The 23886-nt window shown below is 42.8% G+C and overlaps 1 protein-coding gene across 3 annotated transcripts; it reads left to right on the forward strand.

The window, feature by feature from the left end:
- The first annotated feature begins 103 nt into the window (after positions 1-103).
- Positions 104-23056, forward strand: CBLL1 (Cbl proto-oncogene like 1). 3 transcript variants are annotated; one of them, XM_066633898.1, is made up of 6 exons: positions 104-312; positions 9642-9806; positions 10656-10753; positions 17939-18022; positions 20770-20843; positions 21445-23056. In XM_066633898.1, the coding sequence occupies exons 1-6, from the start codon at positions 300-302 to the stop codon at positions 22484-22486; spliced, it is 1476 nt and encodes a 491-aa protein (XP_066489995.1). In that variant the 5' UTR covers positions 104-299; the 3' UTR covers positions 22487-23056. The 3 variants fall into 3 exon arrangements, with proteins under 3 accessions (XP_066489995.1, XP_066489994.1, XP_066489996.1); XM_066633897.1 differs by having other exon boundaries at positions 106-312; positions 10653-10753; XM_066633899.1 differs by lacking the exon at positions 104-312 and adding an exon at positions 8669-8698 and having other exon boundaries at positions 10653-10753.
- The last annotated feature ends 830 nt before the right edge of the window (positions 23057-23886 follow it).

Below are 23886 nucleotides of genomic sequence, written 5' to 3' on the forward strand. Positions count from 1 at the left end.
ACGTGACACTCTTGCTCCACTCAAGCAGAAGGAGCGGCCGCAGAGCATGCTGGGAATTGTAGTTTTCCCCCTTTCTCTCTCTCAGAAGCCCCAGCCTGGCGCGGAAATCACAGTCACTGAAGGTGGTCACTGAAACCGTCGCGTCGTCCCTTCCGCCACCCCAGAACAGCACCCACGCTCGCCTTTGTCACGACCTGTCACGACTCTCTTCCGCACTTCTCCACTTCCGCTTCCGGTCCCATCCACCCACCCCGTCGCAGGGCCGCGACTTCCGGTCCCAGAGTTCCCTAGGCCGAATCATGGACCACAATGGTGAGCTAGGGGGGTGGGTTGGGTAGGGGGGTGTTCTATATAGTTCCGCGCGTACCATCCCCGCCTCGCCGTGGTGGTTGGGTCAGGCCTGCTCGGAGTTCCGCGGGGCCTCGAGCCGGCGGCCTTGTAGTGACGGTGGGGGGGAGGAAGGGCTCGTCGTGGCGGTCGTGGCCTAGCGCAGCCCGTCAGGCAGCCGAGGGGGAAGGGGCAGCGAAGGCGGTGCTCTCCCGGGAGGGGGCCCTGCCGTACGCCCGCCCGCCGGCCCTGTGGCGCTCCAAGGGAGCAGCCCGGCCTTGACAGGAGGCAGTGACGCGGCTCCTCCCGAATGCTGGCTGCACGTTCCTCCCCCCCCCCCCGGAAAGTTGGTTCTAAACCAACGGTTTTCAACGGTCAGGCCACAGGGAGTGTCTCTCCTCTCCCCCCCCCCCGCTGAGGGGTCTCCCCCAGTGTGCTGCTCTCACCCTCCTCAGAACCCAAGCCTATGCAGGTCTCCTCAGAAGTAAGCCCATTGCTGTCAATGGGGCTTACTCCCAGGAAAGCGTGGGTAGGATGGCAGCCTCACAGCCCAAGCCTATGCCTCCGTTAGAGTCAGGGGGGCTTACTCTCAGGTAAATATGAATAGGATTGCAGCCTAAGAGCTAAATTCTACACCTGTCTACTCAGAAGTAAGCCCTATTGTAGTCAATGGGGCTTACTCCCAGGTAAGTATGGCTAGGATTGCAGCCTAAGAACCCAGTCCTATGCTTGTCTACTGAAAAGTTCTATTATAGTCAATGGGGTTTATTCTCAGGTAAATATGGATAGGGTTGCAGCCCAAGAGCTCAATTTTACGCCTGTCTACTCAGAAGTACATTATAGTCAATGGGGCTTACTCCCAGGAAAGTACAGTTAGGATGGCAGCCTCACAGCCCAATTGTATCCAATTTTCCAGTGCAGCTGTGCCCATGTGTTCACTGCATCCTGTGGAGGAAAGGCAGTCACAGAGGACTCAAGGTATGGAGACCTTTGTTCCCTTACCCTCAGGGCTGTATTGCGGCTGCACCACTACTGGAAAGTTGGATAGGGTTGAACCCTTAATCCCCTCTCCCAAGTGAGGGGGGGGGTTTGAAAGGACACAAAACTCTCACTGTTTTGTTTCTGTGCTGTCTGTGAAGCTGCCCTGCTTGGTTCTAAAATAGCCTCTCAGGCTATCTAGGGCAATGTTCGTGGCACTTGCTGGCATTGGTTCTTCAAGGTTTCAACCTGGATTTTTTTCTCTGTTCTGAAGAGAAAATGCCAGGGATGGAACTTGGGGCATTCTGCAAGCAAACCTGATGCTCTACCACTGAAGTTAGCACTTCCTCCTAAATCCAACGGCCAAATAAAAATCTGAAGTTTATCTTTGTTTCAGATGTTGTGGTCATAGATAAGCTCCCAGTTAACATGTTAAGAACATAAGAACAGTGCCACTGGATCAGGCCATAGGCCCATCTAGTCCAGCTTCCTGTATCTCACAGCGGCCCGCCAAATGCCCCAAGGAGCACACCAGATAACCTCATTCTGGTGCATCTGGCATTCTGACATAGCCCATTTCTAAAATCAGGAGGTTGTACATGCACATCATAGCTTATAACCCGTAATGGATTTTTCCTCCAGAAACATGTCCAATCCCCTTTTAAAGGCGTCCAGGCCAGATGCCGTCACCACATCCTGTGGCAAGGAGTTCCACAGACCAACCACACGCTGAGTAAAGAAAAATTTTCTTTTGTCTGTTCTAATTCTCCCAACACTCAATTTTAGTGGATGTCACCTGGTTCTGGTGTTATGTGAGAGTGTAAAGAGCATCTCCCTATCCACTCTGTCCATCCCCTGCATAATTTTGTATGTCTCAATCATGTCCCCCCTCAGGCGCCTCTTTTCTAGGCTGAAGAGGCCCAAACGCCATAGCCTTTCCTCATAAGGAAGGTGCCCCAGCCCAGTAATCATCTTAGTCGCTCTCTTTTGCACTTTTTCCATTTCCATTACGTCTTTTTTGAGATGCGGCGACCAGAACTGAACACAATACTCCAATGTTGGGGTAAGCATTGTTCAGATTTCTATACTGGATGAGGAATAGTCAGAACATTTATTGCCATATAACAGATACACACAGAAGAAAGAAAAATCAAATCACAGATCTGTAATAGGTAAAGAAACTCCCAGAGTACAACCCATTTTCCGAGATCTGTTAGCAGAGCTGTGGCGTCTCAATTGATATTTTAAGAAAATCCCCACAGTCTTAATTATGGCTGGGTCCTCAGATGATGACATATTCTTCAACTGGATGTTGTCTGAACAATCCACCTATTTTCTCAAATAAGGGGCTAAGTATTTCTTGCGGGCATTTAGATAAAGTGTACAGTGAAGAATCATACGTGGAAGAGATTCAACCATACCTGAGTCATAGATACAGAATCTTTCATTGTATGGAATCTTTTTAAAACTTCCATAGGAGGAATAGTATAGAGCAGTGGTTCCCAAACTGTGGGTTAGGACCTGGTTTTGTTGGGTCCTGTAGCAGCTGAGCATAGCCTCCAATGAAAAGTTGAGATAAGTCATTGCCTCAAGCCCTGAGGCTATTTGGACATAGCTGCTAATTGCCCTGCAAATAGCTTAGCTCCTGCAGTTTACAAGATAGGTAACTGCTGACTGCCTTGTAAAGAGATCAGCTCCTGCACTTTGCAAGCATCCGTAACTAAAGGGAGATAAATGAGCATCTTTTTCCCTGGTTAGTATTACAAATAAGTAAATAAAATTATTTCTAAAATTAATTTTTTTGTTAAGTCTTGTAGGTGGTTCCTGATAGTGTCATTTTAAAAAGTGGGTCCCGGTACTAAAACATTTGGAAACCACTGGTAGAGGTAGAATTTATAGTACAGAAGGTTGTGTGGCTATAACTTGAATTGTGACAACATACATGCTTTTAGCATAAATGCTGATGTAAACTAATTTTGTCTGTTAGGAGGCAAATAGTGTAAACACGGAAACCTGTATTTTTCTTAATTCTATTTTTTTTTGCTTTATGGTGTTGCTATTGGTTTAAAAAGAATAAAGGCTTTTGCTAGTTTCTTTTATCTCTCCATCTAAATGATTTGTACCCATAATGCATTAGAATGTCTTCCTTCTTCCTTTTCATCTTGATCAGTGTGTCTTTTTTTTTGCCCTCACACATCTCCATATTAAGGTTGCTTACTCCAGTGGTCTCTTTTATAATCCCTGCATTGACTGTAGTGGCAGCGGTTCATACATTTGTGAATTGCACAGCTTAGAGACAGAATATCTGTATTCAACTTTACCAGTCTCCACTGATACTGAGTGAGATTCAGTTACACAAGTGAAAATTCAATCCTCAGGAAAGTTATAGGAGGCAATCCTGCATTTATCCACAATGTTCAAACAGCATTGTGTATGTGGTTGGTTGCTTTAATTTGTAGACTGAGGTGTAACATTGGGGAATATTATTATAAAAACAGGATGGGCAACATACCCAAGCTCTAGGTTCTAAGCATACTGACTAGAGGTTGAGCTCCATTTGAATGGAGAGGGGCATACTTTCAAGGAGGGATTTTTGGATGTTACATAAAAATTTTTGTGAAACATATTCTTTTTAGAATCGTAAGAAACTGTAAGTTATCACCAGGTGGGAAGTTATCGGCCTCAATACCAACAAATTTAGGAGTCAAAAGAGGGTGTGTACGGCCCCTACACTGTTTAATTTATTTGTTAATGACCTGACAGCTCACTTGTCCTCGATTGATGGCCACCCTCCTAAATTAGGCAAATTATCACTTCCCCATCTGTTGTATGCAGATGACACGTTTTTAATGTCCCATACGAAAATCTTGATGCGTTAATCACTTCTTATATAGATCATCTCATTTCCAACAAGCTGCAGCTGAATTTTGGGCAGTCCAAAGTTATGGTTTTTGGTTCTCAATGGAAACTAAATTCATCATCCTTGAGAAGAAAGGCAATTCAACAGGTTAAAGAATTCAAGTATCTTGGAATTCTGTTCCATCACAGGCACAATTGGATTTCTCACTGTCAGTCTGCTATTCTTTCAAGCTATCAGCTCAAGACACCCTGCAGTTTTTTTACTCCTAGAGTAGTTCTTACATTTCAGCAGCTGTGCAGATTTTTAAGTCTGAGGTTCTAGCATGATTCCTGTTTAGTATCCCCATTTGAATTTCAGCTGTTTCTATCCTAATAGAACGCGTTCAGTCTAGATTTCTCAACAAGATCTTTGCGGTACTTCACTGCATCCCTTACGCAGCATTGTGCCTCAGAGCTGGCCTTCATAAGATTGAAACCTTGGCCTGGCTAAGATTCCTGAAATTCTGGTTAAGGGTCTGCTTTGAGACAGATTAGAACATCGTGCTCAGAAATATCCTTGCTGGTGTTACTCTTTCTCCAGGCCTAACTTTTCTACAAACAATTGCAGATGCTTGGCCTATCATTTGACCTGGTTGGCAGATTACCTTTGCCTGCTACCTTTAAACTCATTTGGACCCTTCCATTTGATATTGAAAAACAGAATCTACAAGCTGCAGCCCTTAAATCATATTCCCTTTAACATCTTGGGCTTTCCTGGCCCTCTGATTCTGGTTCAAACTACCTTTCCTTTTTACTTTCTCCTCAGATTCGCAGATCCTTTACGTTGGCCAGATTTAATGTCATGCATATGAATGTTTTGAACATCAAATTTGAACATGTTTTGAACATCAAATTCAATAGGTCATTGGAGAGCTCTCAAACTTGTTCTTGTGATTTAACCACAATTGAAACCTTGAGTCATTTGCTACTTTACTACCCTCACTATATTGATCTATATCACCAATTTTATCCCCCATTCCTGCAAAATTCTCATAGAATGGATTCATTATTTGCTGGATAGGAGAAATGAGCCCTGCTCACTTAGTGTAGTGAGGTATTTGTATTCTGTATTGGCCAGGAGTAAATTTTTCTAATTTTGCTCTCCTTTCATGTTGCTCTTGAACAGTGAGTGGTTTTGTGCCTGGCTATTTTACTTTGCCTTGTTTGATGTTTCTTTGTTGTTGTTTTTTAATCCTGCTCATGCTTGTCTTTTATTGTGTGCATCCTATGTTGTCCACTGCCTCTATTTCCTGGAAATTATTTAATGCCTATAAAGGTATCAGTCAATCAATCATAAGAAACACCCATTTCATTTTTTACAAATTGGCATGTTAAACATTTAGGAACAGTCAAAAGAAAAATTTGGGAGAAGGGCTGTAGTTCAGTGTAGATCACATACCATGTATGCCAAAGGTTCCAAATTCAATCTCTGGTGTACAGTTGTCTAAAACAGGGGTGCCCAAACCCTGGCCCTGGGGCCACATGCGACCTTGAGGCCTCTCAATGCGGTCCTCAGGGAGCCCCCAGTTTCCAAAGAGGCTTTGGCCCTCCAGAGATTTGTTGGAGCCCGCACTGGCCCAACGCAACTGCTCTCAGCATGAGGGGGACTGTTTGACCTCTCTCGTTAGCTGTGGAATGAGGGCTCCCTCCACTGCTTGCTGTTTCACATCTGTGATGCAGTAGTGGCAGCAAAGGAAAGGCCAGCCTTGCTTTGTGCAGGGCCTTTTATAGACCTTCAGCTACTGTAAGGCCTTCATTCATTCATATAAGTTCATCTTTAATATATTCATTTATGTAAACTTATGTAAATTGATTCAAATTTTAAATGTAAAATTAATTCTTTTTTTCCTTGGCCCCCAACACAGTGTCAGAGAGATGATGTGGCCCTCCTGCCAAAAACTTTGGACATCCCTGGTCTAAAACTGGAGAGCCACTGCCAGTCAAAGTAGACAATGCTAAATCAGTCCAGTGATCTAACTCACAGCCCAATCCTGAGCTACCCGGAGCTGCAGGACCCGGCAGCTCCACAAAGGGCTCCCGCTGGGTCCAGAGCCTCCCGGGCTACCGTGGGAGGCTCTTCGGGAGAAGATTCTGCGGAGCTCAGCTCTGCGGACCTGCCTCTCCCCACCTCCGGGAACACCCCCCACGCCCTCGACCATGCCTCCCCCCTCCCTGGAACACCTCCCCCATGCCCCCAATCACGTCCCCATTTCCCTTTCTGCAGCCTGATGGTCACAGAGATTGCCAAGCTGCGGAATGCGGGTGCCTGCCGCGCGCTGGCTCAGCACTGGCTGGAGCTGAGCCTGCTCCGGCGGTAAGCCCCGCAAACGTGCCTTACGGCATGTTTGCAACTGTGGTCCGCGCCGCGGAGGCGCAGCATGGACCACAGGATTGGGCTCTCAGTAAGTAGTATCTTCCTTAGAAATTGACTTTTTTCCCCCAAATACGATTTCCAAGATTCTTACTGAAGATTTCACACATTTAGGGTTTGAAATCCTGGAATAAGAGCATAGTATCCCATATGAGTTTCCCCATTCACTGAGATTTTTAGAGGCTCTCTGTATTCCACCAAAATCTGAATTACATTTGGTTGACATGCAAAAAAAGTTGTTGAGAGCTGCTGTCCCTTTTGAGAAAAACCTGTCTTACCTCTCTGGTTTCTTTTGCTGCTCTAAGAATATATTCCTTTGCGTATAATCTGTGATGAAATTTTTAATCCACCTGTTTGGTTTTGCACTGTTCTCCTATTAATGTTTTTTATTTTATTTTGTCTGCTCTTGTTAGTTGCCTTTGGTGTATTAATGATATAAATAATGTTTTAGAATATATACCAGCTTTCATGTAGAAAATACGAAAAGTCTGTTTGGATTAAAAATGCACACACAAATTACTGCCTTCAAATTGTCCAATTCGAAAAATGTTTACTCATAGTAGCATAACTGGAGGGGGGAAAACAGTAAGTACTGCAGGTGCCATAACACGCTGTGTAAGTGGCCTCTCCCACTTGCTATCAAAGCAGGAGGGCATTTCGGAGGTGGGGAGGGGATGTTTCTGGGTAGGGGAGGGTGGAACGGGGCAGATCAGGCCTGGAAAGCGAATCGGTAGAGGTCCCCTCTGCTGTATCTTAACCTCCCAACCTGGTCAGGATTACACCAGGCTTCTCAGACTTCTGCCAGCTATATACCTGGCAGAAATCTGAGTAGCCCCACAGGGCAGTCTAGGGTAGGGTAAGGGGAAAGTAACCCCTTTCCCTGAGGAGACTTTCAGCCGCCTCCTAACCTGCAGTGGATACAGTGCAAGCCATGTAACCAGTTGTGCAAGTTCAAGTTAAGATTGAGCTGCAAATTGAATAAATTATGCACAGAAACATATTATAAGAAATGTTAACCTTTCCTGGGCCAAATAAACATGAAAGAACTGCATTCTTAAGATGATTTTTGTTATTTCCTGAGTTCTAGAATAGGATTAACTCTATGCCTATTTTAAAACCATTTTGCCCTCATTAGTTTAAATATTTCAGTTGGTACAATTTCTGCTATTTCCTTAAAACACCCATCCACTTATGCGACTTAACTATTTTAAACATTCACTTAATTTTTCTCTCAAGCTGAGCAATGTCATAATTACTAACAGTAAATGCAGATATGCTATAACCAGGAGAAGGATTGTGCAGGTTAGATATTAAATATGATTTTTGTTTTGCATTTAATATGTTGAAATGTTTTATGAGTCAGTGATTTTTGAGAAAGTTTGGGGATTGTTGAAGGGGTTGTCTTATATTACTGGTTCACTTATTTGTACATTTTGGCATATTTGGCTCATTTCAGACCTCTAAGCCAACTAATGCAAGTCCCATAGTTCTGATCATCAGTCAAGAAGTGGTTCCTTCAATCTTTTTAACCATTTATGGTTTCTAGTATAGTAGTTTCAAAACTTAATTATCTTCTGTATAAAGAACTGTATTAACAGCGGAATAAGTTTAATTACATCCAACTTTATACTTTCTCTCTATACACACTAAATATGAAAGCTTTACTTATGTGGTTTGTAATGTACTGTCACTTCCAAAGCATTATTTCTATTTTCTTTGAAACCACAGAGCAGCTTCAGAATGCTTGTAAAAAAAGGTGCTTGTGAAAAGTATGAGAAGATTTTCAAAAAGTATGATTGCGTGTTTCAGGAGGGAAAAGGGAAGTGCATTCACACTTCTGTATTTTAGAGTTCTTTGGAAAGGTGAAAATGCTAGTGAATTTGAACAAGTAAAGGCATTGCTTCAGCCTGTGTCAGTAGTGTTCTTCAGAGAAACATAAGCAAGGAAGTTTGGTCCCTGTCCAAGGAATTTATCACCTAAATTCCAACAATGTGGGAAGTGATAAAAGGAGAGGGCAGATGGAAAGAGTGGACAGAGTAACCAGGGATGAATGTGATCAAATGCAATTATGCAATTTTAGGCTCGCTTAATTTGGGGATGAGAACTATTGGATTAAGCAAAAAGGTAAGTTTTGAGAAGGGATCTGGGGATGAGAGCTAATTTTATAATTACTGGTTTGATCACATTTTTCATAAGAGTTAATATGCAACAGACAGAGTTTTCCAGGAGAGCGCATTTAAAGAAATGGCTGCCAGGCTTGTGAACCCTTCCTTTGTTCTGTTCTGTTAAAAAAAGTTTGTTCAAATTGGAAACTATATGTGGTATAGATTCTGATCTTGTGAAGTACATTTGGAGATGAAAGAGTTTTACAATAATATTTGAGGCCTGTCTGTCATTGGGATTGTTCCATTTCAGACTTTGGTGATAGTGCAGAAATGAAGAAAACCTAAAACCTCTCTGTGTGTATCTGTCAAGAAGGACTAAAGGCTAGCCTTCTTTCTGCCATGTTATTTTTTTATTTGCAGGTGTTTGTTTTTTAAGCATCAGGTGAATACATATTTAGAATCATTCGCATACAAATTCAATTCTATAGCATGTGAGGAAAGGGTGTAAGATAATCAGAATTTCATGTTTTTATAGTTTTATTATTTTGCAGAACAACTTTGACAAAATGCAACACTTTGTGAAGATAAGTGGTCTGTATACCAGTATAGTGTAGTGATCTAACACACAAACTAGGGGAGACACAGGTTCAAGTTCCCACTTAGCCATAAAGTTCACTGGGTGACCCTGGGCCAAGTTACTATTTCACAGCCTGATGTACCTAACAGGTACGTTGTGAGGATGAAATGGAATGCAGGGTGGGGAGTGAGAAAACCATATATGCACCATGAGTCTCTTGGAGGAAGGGTTGGGGATTTACATGTAAAAAAAATAAATATAAGCAGTGAGTTATATTTACATGAGTTAATTAAAATTACCCAGAATATTGAAGAGGGAAAATGCTATTCAGCATCTGGATAAATGAAAACTGACCAACTTCTTTGACTTTTTTTTTTTTACATAGACAATGATTTGCAAGGCACAAATAGTTCTGGAACATTGGGTGGTCTTGATGTCCGCCGTCGCATCCCTATAAAACTCATCTCCAAACAGACCAACAAAGCTAAACCTACACCACCTCGTCCTGCAAGAAGTATGAATAGGGCACCATCAAAGGCTGGTGAAGAAGGTGAGCTGATTTGAGAAATTCTGATTTGACCAAATTCTGTTGGTCATCAAGGATCTTTCAGAAAACCCTGGAGGGCTTCCCTGGGTCTCAGACTGCCTTAAAGGGCATAAAAACGTCACTTGCTGGTTTTTTGGCTCTAGGAGCCGTTATGAAGCCCAGAAAGGCAGCGGGTGGATGTGCGCTGCCTCTCTGGGCTTCAGAAAGCCCCTCTGGAGGGGGCCGGAGCATGGCTCCGGTCCCCTCCAGAGGGCTCAGCTGGAGCCGAGTCTGGCTTAACACATGTCTGGGGGAGCTGCATTGAGTCAGATCCATGAATGTAAAACCCGTGGATAAACAGGCTCCTCCAGTGTATCATTCAAGCAGCCCATCCATGAATGTAAAACCCGCGAATAAACAGGCTCCTCCTGTATATCATTCAAGCAGCCCAATCTTAAACTGCACTAGAATAGGCAGGCTGGCCTGTACTGTATCCAGCACACGGTTGGGGCTGGCTGCAGCTCAGCCTGGGGCAAGGGGAATTAATTCCCCTTTCCCTGGGTAACGCAGTAGGATCTGTGCTGCCTAAATCAATGGTGCAGATCCAAGAGTCCGGCACTGTGCTGAGTCACATGGGAATGGGGTTCAGATCCTGGCCCACCACCCACAGGCCTGCCATTCCCCTGTCCCAGAATGCCCCGTTTCACTCTCCCCAGACCCCCATGCCAGCTTGAGTTGGCTGACTTGAGTTGATTACTATCTATCATAGTTGTCTAATATTCATGCACTTGTAGAATTAGAATGATTTTGTATATTTTAAATTTTCCTGATTAGCTTTCTAAGGATTTTGTTTGGGGTTTTTTTCTTCAGAAGAATTTGATTATAATGAAGAAGAACGGTACGAATGCAAAGGTGGTGATGTGTTTGGTAATCAAAGAAGGTTCCCTGGACACCTCTTCTGGGATTTCAAGGTGCAGTAATTGATTCAGTAGTTCCAGTGATCCAAAGTACATGTGAATGTAAAGAGTATAAAGAAAATCCAAAGTATTAGTGTTTTGAATAAAATTTTGGTATCTTAAAACAAACAAAAAAACCCTGTCATTTCTGTATCATGTCTAGGGCAGGGATGTCAAAATAGCTTTTATGGTGCCTGCTGAGGGCTGGAAGTTATATCGTTACGAAGGAAGTGGTATCATTAAAAAATGACCAGAAATGAGCACTTCAGAACATAAGAACAGCCCCACTGGATCAGGCCATAGGCCCATCTAGTCCAGCTTCCTGTATCTCACAGCGGCCCACTAAATGCCCCAGGGAACACACAAGATAGCAAGAGACCTGCATCCTGGTGCCTCCCTTGCATCTGTCATTCTGGCTTAGCCCATTTCTGAAATCAGGAGGTTGCAAATACACATCATGGTTTGTAACCTGTAATGGATTTTTCGTCCAGAAATTTGTCCAATCCTCTTTTAAAGGCATCCAGGCCAGATGCCATCACAACATCCTGTGGCAAAGAGTTCCACAGACCAACCACACGCTGAGTAAAGAAATATTTTCTTTTGTCTGTCCTAACTCTCCCAACACTCAATTTTAGTGAAATTGTCCCCTGGTTCTGTGTTATGTCTGTGTTATGTTCTGTTTAATGTCCCCTGGTTCTGTGTTATGTGAGAGTGTAAAGAGCATCTCTCTATCCACTTTATCCTTCCCGTGCATAATTTTGTATGTCTCAATCATGTCCCCCCTCAGGCATCTCTTTTAGGTTGAAGAGGCCCAAATGCCGTAGCCTTTCCTCATAAGGAAGGTGTCCCAGCCCAGTAATCGTTTTAGTCACTCTCTTTTGCACCTTTTCCATTTCCACTATGTCCTTTTTGAGATGTGGCAACCAGAGCTGGACACAATACTCCAGGTGTGGCTTTACCATAAATTTGTACAACGGCATTATAATATTTGCCCTTTTATTCTCAATACCTTTTCTAATGAATTGAAGCATAGAATTGACCTTCTTCACTGCCGCACATTCAACATTCAAGAGGTTGAAGAGCACCGGTCCCAGGACAGATCCTTGGGGCACACCGCTTTTCACTTCTCTCCATTTTGAAAATTGCCCATTGACACCCACTCTCAGTTTCCTGGTCTTCAACCAGTTCCCAATCCATGAGAGGACCTGTCCTTTAATTCCCTGACTGTGGAGTTTTTTCAGTAGCCTTTGGTGAGGGACCATGTTGAACGCCTTCTGAAAGTCCAGATATATAATGTCCACGGGTTCTCCCACATCCACATGCCTGTTGACATTTTCAAAGAATTCTAAAAGGTTCGTGAGGCAAGACTTACCCTTACAGAAGCCATGCTGATTCTCCCTCATCAAGACTTGTTCGTCTATGTGTTTTGAGATTCTATCTTTGATGAGGCATTCCACTATCTTACCTGTATAGATGTTAGGCTGACCAGCCTATAGTTTCCTGGGTCCCCCCTCCTTCCCTTTTTAAAAATCTGTGCGGCATTTGCTATCCTCCAGTCCTCTGGCACCGTGGCCGTTCTGAGGGACAAGTTACATATTTTAGTCAAGAGATCAGCAACTTCATTCTTCAATTCCTTAATAACTCTTGGGTGGATGTCATCAGGGCCTGGTGACTTACTGATCTTTAATTTATCAATGAGGTCTGAAACATCTTCTCTTTTAACCTCTATCTCACTTAATTCCTTGGTCAGGAGGGGTCATTTGGCAGTGGTATCTGCCCAAGGTCTTCTGCCGTGAAGACTGATGCTAAGAACTCATTTAATTTCTCTGCCATCTCTAAGTCTCCTTTTATCTCCCCTTCCCCTCCCTCACCATCCAGTGGGCCAACCGCTTCTCTGGTGGGTTTCCTGTATCTAACATATTTGAAGAAGCTTTTATTATTCCCCTTAATGTTGCTGGCCATGTATTACTCATAGTCTCTTTTGGCCTCCCATATCACCTTCTTACATTTCTTTTGCCACAGTTTATGTTCCTTTTTATTCTCCTCATCAGGACAAGACTTCCATTTATGGAAGGAAGCTTCCTTGCCCTTTACTGCCTCTCTAACTTGACTCGTTAGCCATGCGGGCACCCTCCTGGATTTAGTCGACCCCTTCCTCCTTTGCGGTATACACTTCTCCTGGGCCTCTATTACTGTTGTTTTAAGCAGCCTCCATGCACTCTGGAGAGATTGGACTCTTTTTACCCTCCCTTTCAACCTCCTTCTAACCAGCCTCCTCATCTGAGGGAAGTCCGATTGTCAGAAGTCAAGGGTTTTTGTGAGAGATTTGCCCGGTATTCTTCCCCCGATGTGCATGTTGAAACGGATTGCAGCATGATCACTGTTCCCCATTGGCTCACTAACACTGAATCTCTAACCAGGTCCTGAGTACCACACAATATTAAATCCAGAGTCACCTGTCCTCTGGTGGGCTCCATGATTAGCTGCTCTAAGGCACAGTCATTTAACATGTCAAGAAATCTGGTCTCCTTTTCGTGACCAGAACACAAATTGACCCAGTCAATGTGAGAATAATTGAAGTCCCCCATGATTACAATCCTGTCCCTCCTTGTCACCTCCCTGATCTGTTTCCTCATTTCAAGGTCCCCTTCCGGTTTCTGGTCTGGAGGACGATAGTACGCCCCCAGTATTACATCGCTCCTCAGGCCTGGTAATTTATCCCACAGAGAATCTACGGTGGAGTTGGACCTGCCTTCAGTCTCTACTTTGCTGAATTCTATCCCTTCCTTAACATAAATGGCCACTCCATCTCCAACACGCCCCCTCCCTGTCCCTCCTGTAGAGTTTATAGCCCGTGATTGCAGTATCCCACTGATTCTCCGCATTCCACCAGGTTTCCGTTATAATCACTATGTCAATGTTTTCCCTAGTCACCAGACATTACAGTTCTCCCATCTTTGCTCAGAGACTTTCGGCATTTGCATAAAAGCATTTATACATGGAATGGCCCAGGATGGGCTTCTTATTAGCTCATTTGTTCCTGTATCCTCTCATTGTGCCAAACCGTCTATCACATCCCATCCTGGTACTATTCCCAATTTTTTCTCCTAGAAAGAAGAAATTGGTTCTTCTTCGCTCTCACCTAGTCACTAATTAGGTGCAAATGACTGAATATGTAAATCTTGATCATATTTTTATTGTGTTTTTATTTTATTAAATACAAATACAAAAGAAAAAAAACTATAAAATAAAGATGTTACAAGTTGTGTGGCAAGTATGGAAATCTCAAATTACATTTCTTTGTTCTAATACAAAATCATGCAAATGATTAGTTAGGAAATCTTGAACCATCTGCACTTATTAAAAAATACATTTATCTACTCATCAAATCCATAGATTATTTGGCCCATTATCTTAAACTACATTTCTTTATTCTACTACAAAATCCTACAAAAAATATCAAATCTTAAATAGTCTAAACTTATTAAAAAGTACATTTTCCACACAAAAAGAAAAATGAGAAAAACATGAAAATTAATTCCCCTGTCTACTCATCAAATCCATAGGTTATTTATTTTATACAGGTATTTATATACCGTCTTTCTTTGGTCGTCAGATTTCTCCTCAGACTTTAATCCAAGGCGGTTTACGTAGGCAGGCTGTTCTAAACCCCAGTAGGGATTTTTACAATTGAATAGTTCTAGTCTTTCATAGAACTCCTTCTTCCAGCTGGATTCCTTCCTGGTCTGGCCTCCCACGCTCCACTTGACGGAAACTCCTCTCTGCCACCGAGGGTCAGCTCATCAGTATATCAGCGTGTCGTCAGTTCTCGGGTACTTCCGGTTGTTTCAAACTGGCAGCCTCAGCTCTTCAGGCATATAAGGCCGCAGCTCTACCACCTGAGCCAGACCTCCTGCCCATTATTTGGCCCATTTTCCCCTCGGTGTGCAGGAAGTCCATGAATGGTTTCCAATCGCCGGTAAAAGTTTTTACTGACTTGTCTTTAATATTCTTCCTTCAGTCTCAGAAGACTATGGTATCATGCTCTGAATGGTGGTTCTGGAACAGAGTGTCCTATCCAGTGCGCGATGCCTGGGTAAAGTAGATATGGAGGATAGACTGTTACCCATGCAGCAAATTCCCCCTCTCCATATCGCTGAAATGGTCCAATGGAAAGGCAGAGGCCAGTACGGTTGGTTCCAGTGGCGTTGCAGGAGTTGCCAGAACGTGACTGTGTTCAGCCATGAACTGCCTGCCTCAGGGACTCCGGCTCCGGATTTTGCCTCGAGGTTGACTCTTGAAGCCTTTTCCATAACTGGATGTTGCCACAAGGCAGTGGAGGTTTGGGATCAGAGTTTTCCTTCTCTCAGATGAGCTGCCTTCCCAGGCTAACGAGTCCCATCTACCCGGTGGCTGTTTAGTCGCCTCTTATGACAAGTACAGCCGAACTGAGGGCCTGTTCTTATCCCCAGCCCCCCGGGGAATAATAAAAATTATTATTATTATAATTATTACAATTATTATGTCTTTACTAACAATTGTAAGTTTATCCATTATCCATCAAAACCTCTTCCTCCTGAGATTGGTCCTGTTGTATATCTTCTAATCTTCCCTCTTGTCCTCCTAAGTCCTCCTGTTTTTTAAATTTCTGCATAAACTCTCTTGCCTTTTGAACTGCATCCAGCCGGTGGATTCTTTCTTGTCTATAAACCTGGTCAACTTCTGAGCCAATGATTTGTTTATCTGTTTGTAAATACCGAACTAGGACCTGTACCATTTGCTGTCTCAAATCTTCTCCTAAATTCTATGGTACGACTCTCAGTATTTTCTTTATTTTTTTTAATTAGTATCTTATTAAAATAAGAAATTTTAATTAGTATCTCAGTATTTTTTCTTGTTTGTTCCATCAAAGATGTCATATCCAATGTTTTCTCTTGTTCTGAACTCAGAACTTCCATTCTAAATCAATAATATTGACTCTGTTCTGGATCTCCTGTGTCTCTTGTTTAATATGTTTGACAGATTCTTCCAGCTGAGCCATATCTTGTCTCAATTCCAGTTTCAGGTCTTTAAGCTCTTATTCAACTATTTTAATTCAGTTTTAACCTGAAACTGCTGGAACAGGTGTTCCAGAAATTCCACACTAAGAGCCCAATCCTGTGCTTGGCGGCACGGCTCTGTGCTGCCGAGCACTATCACAAATGTGCCGTAAGGCATGTTTGCGAGCCTCACCACCGGACTCCTGCCTGTGTTAGTGTAGCGCTGGCCGGTAGGTTCAGGATTCGGCAGCAGCCCTTCTCGGATTGGGCTGTAAATTCTCTCTTCGGTGTCTTGTATTAGTAATCTTGACTGTTTTGTTTGTTCTTTTGCTTGCTCCATAGTATTGGCTCTTCGTTCCAGTTTTCGCCAGCAGATGTCACTTCTAATTCAAACAATTCAAAGACTATGGTTTTAAAGTTCTTCCGTTCTAAGGTTCATTTACTCGAATTTTGTAAGCGATGATGTATCATATAAAAGTAAAATATAAACATCCTAGATATCATAATCATTAGTCAATAAAAAAAGCATTAATCAGTAGAAAAACATCCTAATATAGCATTTGGAAACCATTCAGCCATTAGAAACTTTCGAAACACATCTCTTCGTCACAACGCTTGCTGCGCCCACATTCCGTTCCTTCCGACCAATAAGTATAACTTTAATCTCATTAAAATTGTTTCAAGTTCCTTTAATTGGCAGTCTTATCCTGAATGTCCAAAAAACTTCTATAAATCTTATAGTACTTTTCAGTGACTTGCCAAAAGTGAAAGTAATAAATTTCAGGGGAACAGTTAGGCTTTGTCTCACCACTGAAGACCCGAGCTAGATGTCTCTCTTTCTCTTCTGACACTCAAACTAAAGAGGGGTTCCCCAGTCTTTGCCAGAGATACCCCCCCAAAAGGAGCAACCTCCGAAGAGTTGTAGGTAATCTCTTGTTATCCCTTTTAATTCAAGGAAGTCGTCAGCTGCAAGCAGTTTAGCTGCAAGCAGTCGTCAGCTGCAAGCAGGTTTAAGTCTCCTGGTGCTTTCCCATGCTGGAAAGTTCAGCCCGCCATGTTAACTCCCCCACCAATTCTCCATCTTGATCATATTTTCAAGAAATGGGAGAACCCAATTATCTTGCTGAGATAATCCAGTTATCATGTAGGTTCCCTTTCAGCAGCACCACTTTTGCCTCATCAGAAACAGTGCTACTGAAAGGGCAGTCCCCATGATAATTGGGCTCTCCCAGCACCTCAGCAGCTTCTTCCTCTCACTCCTCTTGTTCTCCCCCTTCCCTTGTAGCATTCCTTGCCTTCTGGGGCCTCCTTCTCTCTACCTCACTCTCCGAGTCTCTCCTTCTCTGCGTCTCAGTAGAAGCAGCACTTCTGAAAGTGTGGTGCTCGGAGAGCCCAGTTATCTTGTGAGCTGGTTAAAGAGTTTCTGAGGGCTATATCTGGTTTGAAGGCCTAATGTTTGACACCTTTGGCCTAGTGCAGAGGTTCTCAAACTGGGATGTCGTGATGCCCCAGCCAGAGAGCCCTGGCCACTTTCCCCTTAAGGGGTGGGGGGAAGCAGTGATACAATTGCGAGGATCGCGTCACTGTGAAGGCGCGCAGGGGCTTGGCTGGGCTTGCCAGAGCCTCCTGCAACCTCCCTGGTGCAGGGAGTGCAGGGAGCCCGCAAAGCGCGCTGTCCGACAATATTGATCGCAACCCACTATTGATCACAAACCAGAAGTGGGTCACAATCGATATTTTCAAAGACAGATTTTGGATGCAACAAGAAAGAAGGTACTTTGAGTCTGTTAAATGGACTAAAATTAATAAAGTTAATGAATGCAAATATACCTTAAATTTCACTTTTTTACTACTCTTCAGTAAATTCAACTGTATTTCAGGTAACAATTACTGGTAAGTCATTTGATGCATAAGAATGACTGCCAGTTTTTCCAGGATCTGGTTTGGCTAAAATGAGCCCAAAATATCTAATTCAAAGAATTTCATAAATCATTTTACACTAGACTTATCTACGGGTCATAGCAAACCGCCTGATTTTTGGTTGAAAACGAGGCTTTACAGAAAAATGTGGATACCCAGGCTTTCTGTAGATCTCAATATGTAAAGTGTGCAAAGATATGACGACAATAGGCTGATGAAATAATAATTGCCATTTAAACAGATAAACTTGCTTGGAGAGAAGGATGATACTCCAGTCCATTTCTGTGACAAGTGTGGGCTACCCATCAAAATGTATGGACGCATGGTAAGTGATACTATATTGATCAGACTGGCTTTTCACTTTTCTTATTAGTGTAATGAACTATAAAATCACTCTCAGCTCTGCATTGTGTAGTGCCCAATTGAATAAAAACGATATGTGGAATGAGAGGCAGCAGACAAAATTTATATCAACTCAGTTAATCTACCTAAAGCAGTGGTTCTCAAACTTTTTAGAGACTGCTACCTGATTTATAAAGCCAAGAGGTGTGGCTGTAATGGTGATTGGGCAGCAGTACTCCTTCCCCCCCCCCAGTACCTTGTTCGACCCTGATGCACATAGCCTAATCTGCCCTAATTAATACATCCCTGGCAGATTAATAAACCTCAAAATGCAGAACAACTTGTTTCAAGAACTCAAGCCTTTCTTCCTTATATTAGAAATGTGATAGACTATATTGGGAGAACACAAGGATAGCACAACTAGCTGACTAATCAGCCATTGCAGAGCATGTAGTTGAGACTGGGCACAGAATGAATTTAAAACGAACACAGGCATTGTCCACTGCCGATCATTTTCATATTCAGATTTATAGAGAGACCATAGAGATTTATAAACATTGGAACAATATAAATAGGAGAGAGGAGGCATTAATGTAAATGACCCTTGGTTACCAGCGCTCAAATATACAAGTATCTGGAACTTTAAGAAATGAGTTGGAACAATAGGTACTTGGGACTTTAAGATCAGAACATCAGTGACATCAGTTATACTGGGTAGTTTGAAGAGATACTTGCTATAGCTTCATCCTTTGAAAATGCTTATCAAAGTAGTAGACAAAACATAAGGTGAGAACAGCTTTATTTGACCACGGCATATCATCCTGAACATTGTTAATTTCAATGTCACTATCTGCCCTGTTAGTTTTGTAAACCACCAAAAATTGGGTCATGACCCACTGGTGGGTCCTGGACCCATAGTTTGAGAACTGCTGATCTAGACTTTCAGTTTGCTCTTGCTATGAACAACATTTTCAATTCTGCACTGTGGATGTTGTTTTGAATAGGAGAATAGAATCGTAGTTAATTTCCTCAAGTTGCATTGTCCTTGAACGACGTGCCCACCTGAGTTTTTGCCCACTGGGAATTTTTGGCAAAGCCAGGATTTTGCTCATGATTAGACTGTTCAAATTAGACTGTTCAAATTAATTTCATTGTTAGTATGAGGTACTTGACTATAGCCCATCCTGGCTTAGAACAACTCAACTCTTTACCAATCAGTATCCAGTACAGGTTGAGTCTCATTATTCGTGAGGGTGCTGTTCCAAGAACTCATATGGATGGCAGAAAACGCACTAAAGCAAATCAATTTAAAAAACAAAGTTTCTTTGCTCTGGTGATTTAAAAACAGCTTTGATGACCTTTGTAATGCACACAGAGGCAATCAGTCTCTCTCCAGGCGCTAAGGCTTCATTAGGAGGCAGCAATCCCTCCCTTCACCAGGAGCCCTAACAAGGGGGAAAGAATGGAGAAGGTGATAATCACTGCCATTTAGCCTTCTTTCACGTGCTCAGGGGGAAAGGAGGAGTGAAACCTGCAGGGAATGATTGATGGATTGTCAGCTGGCTGCCCTCTCTGGCACTATTAAACATCTCTTTTCCTTTAAATTAAAGGGCCTTTCTCATCAGCTCTGAGATAGAAAATCTGTGGATACTTAGGTTATACCTGTAATGACATGTATAACTGTCTCTCTGCAACAGTAAAAAGCAGTTTTTTAAACTGTGATTTTAAAGGGGTGCATTTTTTCCCTTCTCCAGGGATCAGCACATTCCTTCTCATTTGCAGGGGCCATTTGTGTTGAGTCAAATCCATGTATAAAAAATCCATGTATAACAAGACTGGACCTGTATATATATTTTAAGTGGGTGGCTTTTGCTGAATCTTCCAGCGTTCAGAAGAGGGTGTCTATTTAAGAGGGAAGATGTATTAAATAAAGCAATAAATATGTATTTAATTTTTCAGTAGCTTTAGAGACAACTTAAATTTAAGAATGTTATTTCCCCAAAATATCTTGGTTTGTTATTACTGTGTGTTTTATGTTTATTGCTTCCCAGTGTCCTAAGTGCCAAGGCCAAATCCTATTCTCCTCTGCACTGGCAGTACATGTGTACTGCCGGCTCAGAGTGTCACAAACGTGCCATAAAGCATGTTTGTGGCACCTGGCAAAGAGGTAGCACTGGCGCTGTGCCAGTCAGCACTCTGCCTCAGCACTGGGAGAATGCCCACAATGAGCCGTCAGCGGTAAGTAGCACCACCAGGCAGTGGTGCGGCTTTTCAGAGTGGGGGGAATGCGTTCCAGAGCAGGGAGAGGGCGGGACAAGGGGAGGGAGGAGGGTGTGGGACAGACGGAGGCCTTCTTTGCCAGATCCTAAGTCCCGTGCCAAGTTGTGAAGCCCAACACAGGGCTTCTCAAGTCTGTGCTGGCAAAATAGCTAGTGCAGACTTGATTAGCCCCATTGTAGGTCTGGGGCTTTCCTTGGAGGAAGGGGACAAAAATCCTCTTCCCTTGAGGAGACCTCTGGTGGCCTCCCTGACCCTGCTGGACACCGCAGTAGCCATTTTGGCGCCGCTGCACCCTGCGGCACAGGAGACCTTAGGATTGGGCTGCCCCAAGCTTAAGTTCTCTCCTGAAGAGGTGGATAAAAAAATGCTCTAAACATTTGTTAAGTATTCAGGTTTTGTGAAGTGTTAATTTGTATGTACCATTTTCTTAAATGTTGTGATTTTTTTTAGATACCTTGCAAACATGTTTTCTGCTATGACTGTGCTCTTTTGCATGAGAAGAAAGGTGACAAGATGTGTCCAGGGTAAGTTCACTAATACATGCTTATTGAGAGAAAAATGGTGGACAGAGATACTACTACAGCTTTTTTCTGCTGGTCAGTACACCTGATTTGATTCCATGTATCTCCTCATTTAAAAGGGGAGTGTGAATCAGTTCTTAATTGACTTTGGATGCCAGGAAGTTACATGTGAGGGGGATAGGATCTCTTTGTACTGGGATGACTGGAAACTAGTTTGGGAAGCAGATGTCACCGATGAATGGATTGTACCATTCAGCAGTGATACTGTAGCCCTGACCAGAATAATCAGGAAGGAAACTTTTGGACATAACCCAAACAATATTACAACAATATGAAGCTGTTAATAGTGCTTTTTTAAAAACTTGGTAAAAGTGTTTCCAGCGTTTTAAACGAGAGGGTGGTGGTTCATCTGCAGTAGATGGTGGTAAGTAGAATCAAGTAATTGTATCTAACTGCAAGTATGATTTATGATCACACAGTATGATCAAGTAAATATATTTGATTTATCTGGTTGTCATGTATCCCTCTGTATCATTTATTTAAATGTAAGGAACTTGCAGTAGTGTCTGTAAATCACATTCTTGTTTCTTTCCCTCTAATCCAGCTGTAATGAACCTGTGCAGCGAATTGAGCAGTGTATTCGAGGGTCTCTCTTCATGTGCAGCATTGTTCAAGGGTGCAAGAGAACATATTTATCCCAAAGAGACTTGCAGGCTCACATCAACCATCGTCATATGAGAGCTGGTAAACCAGTTGCACGCCCTACACTGGAACCAGTTCATCCTCCTATTGCTCCACCTCCTGCTGAAATCCCAGAGCGGTTCATAATGCCACCCGACAAGCATCATCTCAGCCACATTCCACCAAAGCAGCACATCATGATGCCACCTCCGCCGTTGCAGCATGTGCCACACGAGCATTATAATCAGCCTCATGAAGATATTCGTGCATCCCCAGCAGAGATGTCCATGGCTCCTCCTCCCCCTCGCTCAGTCAGTCAAGATACTTTTCGCATATCAACAAGAAAACACAGCAATCTCATAACTGTCCCTATTCAGGATGACTCAAACTCTGGTACTCGAGAACCACCACCACCAGCCCCAACTCCTGCTCACCATCATCCTGAATACCAGAGTCAACCAGTGGTATCACACCCTCATCATATTATGCCACCACAGCAACATTATGCACCGCCCCCTCCCCCACCTCCACCAATAAGCCATCCAATGCAACATCCTCCCCAGGCAGGAGGTACTCCTCATTTGGTTTATAGTCAAGCTCCTCCTCCTCCGATGACCTCTGCTCCTCCACCAATAACTCCTCCCCCTGGACATATTATTGCCCAACTGCCACCATATATGAATCATCCTCCACCTGGACCACCACCACCCCAACACGGTGGCCCACCTGTAAATGTAAATGCACCCCCTCCCCATCACTATAACCCTAATGCTTTACCACAGTTCAGTGAAGACCAAGGAACTCTTAGTCCTCCTTTTACACAGCCTGGGGGAATGAGTCCAGGCATATGGCCAGCACCAAGGGGGCCACCACCACCACCAAGAATTCAGGGTCCACCTTCTCAGGCTCCACTTCCTGGACCACACCATCCTGATCAAGCCAGATACAGGCCGTACTATCAGTAATAGTAACAGTAATTTGAACGAAAGTATAATATAGGAAAGATAATATTCTAAAGAGCAACCTTTTAATGAATCTGTTTGGGGAGCGCTTTTTTGTTTTGCTTTGTGTTGAAAGAAACAAAACTTATGACTGTAAAACTCTCTGGGGACTTGAATCTTATTTTTAAAGTTTTGCTCGTAGGACTCTGGACACCCAATATGCTGTAGTGCAAAGTGTCTCTGTAGTTGACAGCTACTTTTTAACAGACATTGTGCCTGTAGTCTGATTGAACCTCCTGAGAGGTGAACGTTTGTAATATTTCCTGAATAACTAAATACTTACTGTACCACTTAAAGGTATTTTTGTTAAATCCAATGTTTAGTTTCATTCGTTTTTCTTTTTTGTCAATCTGTGTATAATTAAATTTAAAATATGGTCCAAAAATGTTGGTTGTTTTACATGAACTGAATGCATCTATAACTTTTGTTTGTGATGGAGTGGGGAGTAAAGACAAAAGAAATAATTATTTTTTCCAGCAAGTAAAATTCATATAGGAGTTTTTGAGGTGTTTTTTAAAAATGAGAAAAAGTGGTGAAGTGTTGGATAAATATATGTTGCTCAGCAACAAGCTTTGGGATTTCACAGTGTGCTTGACTTTCAAGTCTTGTTAACAGAGCTATATGTGCCAGAGTCTCGCCTACTGCAGTGTCTCAATTTTTAGAGGAAAACACTGAAGTTTATCTTATAGTAATAACATAACATCCAGCAGTCCTATATTTATTCAAACTTAAGAAGCTTCCCAAAAATATAATGCAATGCACTACTCATGACTGATTCAACTTTGTGACAACCTTGGAAATCAGCATTTGTCACCTTGTATATCATACAGGTACATGTGTCAAAGAGCTGAGATTTATTCTATAACATGAAGCTCACATAACCTATCCTGTGATAAATACGAGTGATAAATCCTGTGATTTATCCTGTGATAAATCCTGTGATAAATACCTTGTACTAATACTGGGGTGCAGTTCTGCTGATATGAATGACATACCCATTGAGATAGTCAGTTTTTCACCCCTACACACTATTAAGATTATGGCAAACTTTAGATCTTATACACTGCTCACTTATCACAGGTAACTTTAGATCTTATACACTGCTCACTTATCACAGACATAGGGCCAAATCCTATCCAATTTTCCAGTGTCAGTGCAGGTGTTTCAATGGAACATGCACTGGATCCTGTGGTGGGGAGGCAGTCAGAGGCCTCCTCAAGGTATAGGAATATTTGTTTCCTTAACTTGGAGCCACGCTGCAGTTGCACCAGTGCTGGAAAGTTGGCTAGGATTGGGCCCATAGTTGAAGCAGTCTCTTAACCAAAGTTAGATCAAGGCTGTGGGAGTATATGTCTCTTATTCTC

Source organism: Tiliqua scincoides, chromosome 7 (genome assembly GCF_035046505.1).
Source record: "Tiliqua scincoides isolate rTilSci1 chromosome 7, rTilSci1.hap2, whole genome shotgun sequence".
Lineage (NCBI taxonomy): Eukaryota > Metazoa > Chordata > Lepidosauria > Squamata > Scincidae > Tiliqua > Tiliqua scincoides.